The sequence below is a fragment of the Rhinolophus sinicus genome, chromosome 3 (genome assembly GCF_057876585.1).
Source record: "Rhinolophus sinicus isolate RSI-liver-muscle chromosome 3, RSI-T2T, whole genome shotgun sequence".
Lineage (NCBI taxonomy): Eukaryota > Metazoa > Chordata > Mammalia > Chiroptera > Rhinolophidae > Rhinolophus > Rhinolophus sinicus.
The window spans coordinates 127,071,029-127,079,199 of record NC_142503.1 but is presented as its reverse complement, the minus strand read 5'-3'; the positions used below and the strand labels follow the sequence as shown (position 1 = coordinate 127,079,199).

The window sequence follows — 8,171 nt, the reverse complement described above, 5'->3', positions numbered from 1 at the left end:
CTCTGAGCTCAGAGGAGGACAGAGTCGGGCAAGGAAAGAGTGAGCCTTGGTGAGAATGAGAGCTTCTCAAGGCCCATCGCCCCCTCAACTCTGCCAGCGTCCCTGGCTGTGGGAGAGTATGTCCTGCTCAGGAGGGTTTTCCTGTCCCTGGTGTAGGGGGACGATGCCCTTAAGCTGCAGCCCCAGGCTTGGCGTCCAATGCACAGGGTGTTACCCCTTCCTCTGCCATGTCACACAGGGGAAGGAGGTAAGCAGTTCAAGCTGAGCCCCAGCACCCGAGAGACTCCCGTTTTCTCCTGATGGGGCTCAACTTCAGCCCTGGCACAGGGCAGCCCTGGAGGTACACGTGTGGGTAAGAAGGAGCTGGGTAACAGCTTCGCATGGGGTTTGGGGGAGGTGGTGGGGGCATGGGGAAGAAGAGGAAGCAGAAAACTGCAGAATTGCTCCCTTGGCCATCTACGCATACAGCTGGTGCTGTGAATCAGGGTCAACGAATAAACAAGGAACCAGCTCTTCCCACTCAGCTAAGACACATTTATTAGGGTGCTGGCACCACCTGCCCTCTCCTACCCCCACAGTGTGATTCTGGATTCGCTCGAGAAGACAGTCTGGTTCCTGAAGTCAGGCTTTGTTCATGGTTTCCTTTATCCAGGGCAGGAAACTTGAGACTTTGGTGTAGGCACGGGGAGACGTCCCATTTTTTCTTCCGTAGGAGACGATTCCCTGGATCACACGTTGGCACACGAGAGGGCCCCCGGAGTCTCCCTGCAGACAGACGGGGGGGGGGGACTGAGCAGCTCTTCTCCTGGTCCTGCCCTCTCTGCCATCCCACGCCCCCTCTCAGAGAAGGCCACCTCACGTGGCTGCCATGTGGGAGACCAGAGGGCGGCAGGCCACTGTGGGACCCTCAGCTTGGACATTGTCACAGCTTCACTTCACCCCAGGTGTCAGTTCCCTCTCCTCTCCCAGGTCCTGGATGCTCTTCCTCTGCAGGTGCTTTGGGACTATGTCTCGTCTACTGTGTAAGGACATGAAAGCAGACGGCTGGGGTTGACACTTAGCATGGAGGACGAGCCCATTATCCAGGGTGGGTGACAACTCTGCTCACGCAGGGAGCACAGTTATACAAGCGCTGTGCCTCAGTGTGTGCCAGAGAATTACAGTCATCCTCTGGAGGAGGACCATGTATAGATTGATCAGGGGCCCTTGCTTGGGTCTCAGAGGCCCTATTTCTCCCAGCTCTGGCTGCTCTCCGTTGGCTTTCCGGGGAGAATGATCATAGGCTGGAGGGTGGAGGAGTTCCCCACTCCTTGGGTCTCCACATCCCCATTCTTCCCCAAACACCTCTCTCCCCAGATCCAAGTTAGCTAAGCTCAATCTCACCTGAAAGGAAGCCTTCCTTTCTGTCGGGTTCCCCACGCAGAGTTGAATGGCAGGGTCATAATAATTTGGTAAGTAGCTTTCACACTCCCAATCCTCTTGCACAGTCAGCTCCACTTCCTGTAGAGTGTTTGCTAACGTTCCCATTGGGGTGACCTTTCCCCAGCCTGCCACACTGCACTTCTGACCTGGCTTCACTGAGTCCTTGCTCCTGGGTAGGCGGAGAGGCTTCACAGCTTTAGTTTTCTTGATATTTTTCTTCAGCTGATGAGGAAGAGGCAAGACAGCCCAGGGCAGCCAGTGACCCAGGGCCTGGACATGCGATGGGGCTGCATTGTCTCCCCCCCTCCCCCTGAGGCAATGAGACTAGTCAGGTGGCTAGGATGGGCAAGATGGAAGGAAGAGGTCACAGTGAGAATTGAAACAATCTGGACCCTGGAGAGCAAACGCAGGAGGAGGTTTCCTTACCTGCAGTAACATGATGTCATTGGAGATTTTCTTGGGATTATAGTCTGGGTGGGGGATGGCTTTTGTCACCTGGAAGACCTGCTGGGTCTTCTCCTGTTTCTTGATGTTGTGGGCCCCCAGGGTGACATTGATTGAGCTGCACAAAGAGCAGAGTGGGAGTGTGGGGGGCGCGGGGTCTCAGGACATACAGCCCATGAGCCCTGAAGGGTAGGTGACAGCTGAGGTGAGCCAGGGCTGCAGTTAGGGGAAATCGAGGCAACAGGAGGGCCAGGAGCTGAGTGTCCTCTCTGCTTCTCAAGGACACTGAGGGTAGGGCTTCTGGGAGCTGTCTCTTGCCCTCAGGCAGTATCATGACATTGCCTGAGTTTGCATGTTTACCCTAATGCACACTTTCATCCTCAACCATTGCTGGATTTGGCCCGTGTGGTCCCTCTCTTCTCAGCTTGCTACTTGTTCTCACCTCTGACCCTCTGAGCCCAGCTTGCCCAATGTCCTATTTCTCAGTTTTTCATCATCCTGTCACACTCTCAGATGGCTCCTGTGAAGAGCTCTTGTGGACTTGAGTTAGCAGGAGCCCGGGGAGCTCACCTGGGCTGCAGCCCCTGGGGAAGGACAGGGGACCCTGTAGGTGTCTGGGGGGGGGGGAGTAGGCTTGCTGCTGCCCCTCACCTTCCGCTGCAGTGAGCAGCTGTCAGAACAAAGTTCTCTCGCACAAGGACACCTCCGCATCTTTTCTGTGTTCCCTTATCCAGAAACTGAATGTAGGCCATGTAGGGGCGGGAGTGGGGCTTGGCCTCATGTCCCCCGATGATCTCCTCTGAAGGAAAAGTTTGTTGTGCTTCTGTGCACTCACTGAGTCACCAGGAAGATACTGACTTAACTCTAAACTGCTGGGGACTTGGGAGCCTCGGCTGGTCTCGAGCTCGGAGCGTCTCACATTTCTCTTTCAAAAGGGAAGAGCAGTGGGCTTTGTCTGTGAGTTTTTCTCCACAGTTAGTTGGAGGTGAGCATAACTGTCTCTGGGACAGCAAAGTCCTAGAGGCTCCTGAAAATTCGTCTCTGGACATTGCTTGGTTTCAAGTGAGTTTCTGAGGTTCTGTGGTTCCCTGAAGTCTAGAACAATACTGCTATCTAGTGGCCAGACTTAAGTTCAGGGCTCTGGGTTTATGCCCAATAAGTGTTTATTGGCTGCATGAAGCCAACAATGGACCTCTTGAGGAGGTTTGATAGGGGCAGTGCTGTGGGATCCTGGAAAGCAGAGAAGTTTGGCTTTACCAAAATCAGTGGCCCATCCTTGAAAGAGAGGAGCCGTTAAAGGCCTGGGAAGAAAAGCAGAATTGAAGAAAGGGAATGAGGGGCCTTGGGACTGAGCTAAGGCAAGAGCACTCTTCTGGGCACAGGGACCCCAGTAACTCTGGGGTGTGCTGAGCTCTGGGCTTCCTTCCTAAGCAGACACTGAGGAGAGCACCTGTCTCATCCCAGACATGGAGGCTGGGACTGTTGTCCAGTTTTCCACCCTCAGCCAGGCAATTCTAGGAAAGTTCCCCTTTCCAAATGGCGAAGGTAGGGCCTGGGGAGGAAATAGAACCCACTGGATTTTCTTGAGAACAGCCTTCTGCCCTGCCTTTTATGCTGGTAGCTTATCCAGCGTCATGCGTGGGGACCTGAGATGGGACAGGAGCTGGGGTTCAGAACATTCCTGGTGGGTAGATGGATCAGGGATGTGCAGAAGGGGAAGAGGTCTGCGCCCTCTGTGGGAATGAGAGTGGGGATTGTCACTCACCTGCCTCTGCCCTGGGGGGCAGTAGAAAGGCCAACAGAAGCAGGAGCAGGAACGGCCACATCTTCCCAGGAAAGCTGCCCAGATTGGATTGCTGGTGTTCCTCCGTGCTCTCTTTTAGCCCCTGGGAGAGGAAGGAGGTGCAGGTGGGCTCAGGGACCTCGAGTTCCTCTCTGGTTATATAGTGCTTCATTCTAGAAGGCTCTCTATGAAAGCTTCCCTGCGCTCACACCTCCTGCCTGATGACGTTCTCTGGGTGGTTGTGTGAGAATTAGGCATAGACCACATCAGTAGCCACAGCTGATGACTCAGAGCAGACATCTTGTTCCAGCCCAGAGTAGGAACCCAAGGGTCTGAGGTGGGGATTGTAGGATGTGGTATTGACCAGTAGAGGTGCTGGAACCCTGACACCTGAGTCCCCAGTGATAGAACCACCAATGCCTTATTTCCATGCTACCAAGTCCATCAAGATAATTTCTTTTACAGATGTGTGTTTAGGCCCTTCTCTGTGCTACAATGAAATGTGTTGGAGCTGTGTCTCCTTCCTTTACAGAGCTGGCCATCTGGTGGAGGAGACAGAAACATCAGTGACCAGAGTACTGTATGGGAAGGGCCATGGTGGAGGGATGCACAAGACAGTGAGAGAGCATGGACCTCATCTACTAAACTGATACAGCAGCTCATTCATCATCACAGTTTCCTTCCTAGGGATTTTTAACATCTCCTGTTAATTTGCAAAAGCTCAGCGAGATAGAGTCCATCTCTCCTGTCAATATTTTTAACAAAAGTCCTGCACTTGATGTGTATTGGCCTAAAGTAATGAATCTCTGTGGCCCTACAAGTTGAATCCACTGATTGACTTAAGCCTAGGTCATTCCTAGTTTGGGCAGACTGGGGTTGGTCTCACTCAAGGCACTCGAACTAGAACTAAGACTGGGAAAGGGCTGGTTTCCCAAAGGAAGTTCAGATTGCTAAACTGCCAATACCACGTGAAATGAGAAAGCGTGCTCGGCAACCAAATGTCAGTAATTGTCCTGTAGTATTCTCTGTCCTCTGTCCAGAGAGCCACACTTCTGAAATAGCAGGCTTGGCACATAATAGGTTCCCACTTGATAAACAAATTATGCTGATGACCTCACTATACCGTAATGGACCTTTGTTTCTGAACAGCCCAAGCCCAATTCTGTTTAAAGAACAACTAAGTATCTCTGAGTGGTTAGATTCTGGTAATTTAAATTTCCATTTTTGCATTTTCTGTGTTTACAATTTTTCTATGAGGAATATTATGTATCAAAATGCATAATTTTAGTGTAAATGTTCTCCTTTCATACTCTACCTTTTTGAATTTAGCTTGCCTAGTAGTAGACATTTTAAAGATAAAAATACTTCTGTGATTATGGTGGTACTATACGTTCATTAAGAAAATTTGGAAGAGTAGACAGGAAAAGTATCACTCATTTGCCTATCTCCCACACATAGACTGTTACTATAAGAAGTGCATTTTAAATACATGGGATCATATTATATATACAATGCAATATTCTTTTATCCTCAGTTAACCCTACGATGTAAGCATTTCCCCCATATCTTAAAAATCTATTATTCAATAATACTATAGTCTCTCTTTACTAGTTATTAAAAAATGAGCCTGGAATTAATTTCTGGAATTATTGGAAAATTAAACAAATAATTCTATCAAGAGAAACAATGAAAATGATCTGGTTTCTGATTATTCATTGACAATCATCTTTAATATCTTGATCTAATATATTTTACCCTCATTTATATCTTCATTTTTAAAATTTAAAAGGGATTATGCTGAACGGAAGACTATGTTATGACCTTTATTATAAATTGAGGTGAAATTCTCGTAACATAAAATTAACTATTTGAAAGTGTACAATTAAGTAGCATTTAGTGCATGCAACTACCACCTCTCTCTAGTTTCAAAACTTTTCCATGACTCCATGAAAACATTTTGTCCATACCCATTGAGCTGTGGACCCATTAAGTTGTGGGTTAACTTGGGCACTGAGTCACTTCCCATTCTCCCTCTCCCACCCGCCCCCCATCCCAAGCCTGGCAACCACTAATCTTCTTTCTGTCTCTATGGATTTGCATATTCTGGATAGTTCATGTAAAATGAGTCATACAATGTGACCTGTTGTGTCTGGCTTCTTCACTTAGCATAATGATTTTGAGGTTCATCCAAGTTGTAGCATGTATCAGTATTTTTTTTCCTTTTTTATGGCCAAATAGTATTCCATTGCATGTATATGGCACAATTTCTCCATTAACCGTTAATAAACATTTAGGTTGTTTGTACTTTTTGGCTCTTGTGACTAATGCTGCTATAAATATTGTGAACAGACTTCTGTGTGGATGACATGTTTTCATTTCCCTTGGATACACCTGTGTACCTAGGAGGGAACTGCTGGGTCGTACGGTAATCCTGTGTTTAAGATTTTGAGGTATCACTGAACTGTTTATTGCAGTGGTTGCACTATTTTATATTCTCACCAGGAATGTACAAGTGTTTCTATTTCCCCACAAACTTGTCAACACTTGTTATTTTTCATGTTTTGATTATAGCCATTCTAGTAGGTATGAAGTGGTATGTCATTGTGGTTTTGATTTACATTTTCTTAATGACTAATGAGATTTAGCACATTTTTCTGTGTTTGCTGGTCATTTGTGTATCTTTCTTGGAGATATGTTGACCTATCTCACAATTCTCATTCCTATCCCCCGTCACTGTTTGGATTGGTTCTTTGAGAGTTGGGCTGGTGCCCCCAACACAGCCACCTTGATATGCTAGGCTGAAAATGGAGAGGGTGGGGGAGTTCAGGGAAATTTTTCTTTAAACTGTAATGGTAGTCAAATGCCCAAGGCTGTGTAGGAAAGTTCTCCCAAATCCAGAAGTAGAAATACCAATTTAAGGTAGAGGAAAGCTTACTGCGGTGACATGTGGAAAAGAGTGTGAAATAGGTAACTTCCCAATGAAAAATCTGGAGAAAGCCTCACTGGGGAGAATATATTTCTTCCTAGATGTGACTAAACAGTCAGACTAAAAGATGGTGAAATCCATTTGTGACTTATAAATTTAAGCATCTGTGTCTAAATAAAAATTAATAATGAACATTATTAATAAACATGTGTATTAATAATAATAAACATCTGGAAAAGAAGATATGATTAGTTTGTTGAACAAATGTGAAAATAATATCTAACATCTCAATGCTGGCTATGTATTGATCACTGACCGTAGATCCTCAGTCCACCCTCTGAACTAGCTACTGATTTTCTTCCAATTCATAAATGAGAAAGCAAGACACTGAGAAGGTAAGGGACTTGTTCTATGTAATTCAGCTCATCAGAATGGAGATTAGAATGCAGGGATGTGATTTCATAGTCTGCGATCTTATGCACAGATTTATAAACACCATCATTTCTTATACTGTACAAGGAATATGGGGAAAAATTAAGTGGGTATTGAAGAATAAAAGTTTCTGTCTGTGACTCCAATGTGGGACTCTGGTTCTCTTAGAAGAGAAAGGCACCTCAGTGGCTACAATATTGTGACAGAAAAGGTCATTTGGATCACATTCTTCTGCTCTTATCCTTTATTCCCCTGCTGTTCTTCCTCAAAGTGCAGGAGAATGTCATGCCTGGCCCATGAGGGACAATTCCCTTGGGCCTTGGCCTCTCATTGAATCACATCTACTACTTATTGGAAGTGGGCAGGCCCATTCCTTGTAGGCAATGACAATGGCAGAATCAGATGACATTGCCACACTCGTACATGGCATTTGAGGCTGCCGCTGTCAGCCAACTTCCCTGAGCCTGTTCATTCTCTTTAAGTTATACCTAAAATCAGAACCTTGAGGCATAAGGGACTGAAACTTGGCCCTGGCTGATTTCATTTGACCATGAGTCTCAGCCGTGCTGTTGAGAAGATATTCCTGCTTCAGTTAAGGGTTATGTCTGCATTGCTATCAGGAGGCTGGGATGATAGTCACATAATTTCTGGGGTGTTCACATCAAAAACAGTTTTGAGAGAGAGAGACCTGTCAGTGAAGGAGAACCTAGGTATGTGTTGAAGCGGTGAGGGTTGTTCTTCCACCTGGCCTGGGTAGTACAAGGATGGGGGAGAGAGGGCGGGGATGGGAGACAAAAACGTCTATAGGACAGATATACATCTGTGAGATTGGCAGAGTTTTGGCATCAACCAGAACACCCTTTGATTTATCCCTGTTGCCTACACCAGTCGTTGCCCAGCCACCAAGAATAAACAAGGTCTGGATGTTGGATTGGGGGTAATTCAGTAAAACTCTGGAGTGTGTAAATGTCTGGGGTGATGAGTGGAAAGATGACCACAGAGGAATGGGAGGAGAAGTGGGCTTGGGCAGGACAGTGTACCCGTCCCCACCGAGCTGGGGATCAGTGGAAAAATGCAGGCCCAGAAAAGTCAGTTGCTGTTGACCGCTCTTCTGGGTGGGAGAGAATTGGAAAGTAGTGATGTTTTGGGTTGTGAAGTTGCATT

General features: G+C 47.0%; 1 protein-coding gene across 1 annotated transcript; it reads right to left on the bottom strand.

Annotated features, from left to right (window-relative positions):
* Positions 1-513: 513 nt before the first annotated feature.
* Positions 514-3,848, bottom strand: LOC141570612 (granzyme B-like). Its single transcript, XM_074328095.2, has 5 exons — positions 3,632-3,848; positions 2,518-2,665; positions 1,849-1,984; positions 1,384-1,644; positions 514-765 (listed from the first exon to the last, which is right to left on the bottom strand). The coding sequence occupies exons 1-5, from the start codon at positions 3,819-3,821 to the stop codon at positions 622-624; spliced, it is 879 nt and encodes a 292-aa protein (XP_074184196.2). The 5' UTR covers positions 3,822-3,848; the 3' UTR covers positions 514-621.
* Between the last annotated feature and the right edge of the window lie 4,323 nt (positions 3,849-8,171).

What these genes read in the sequence shown, in the direction of transcription:
- LOC141570612 (XM_074328095.2), bottom strand. Translation starts at nt 3,821, where the DNA reads ATGAAGCACTATATAACCAGAGAGGAACTCGAGGTCCCTGAGCCCACC. An exon ending in GCTGCTCACTGCAGCGGAAG is followed by an intron (nt 1,985 to 2,517) that starts GTGAGGGGCAGC and finishes CTCTTTGTGCAG; the next exon opens with CTCAATCAATGTCACCCTGG. An exon ending in ATGACATCATGTTACTGCAG is followed by an intron (nt 1,645 to 1,848) that starts GTAAGGAAACCT and finishes CTTCCTCATCAG; the next exon opens with CTGAAGAAAAATATCAAGAA.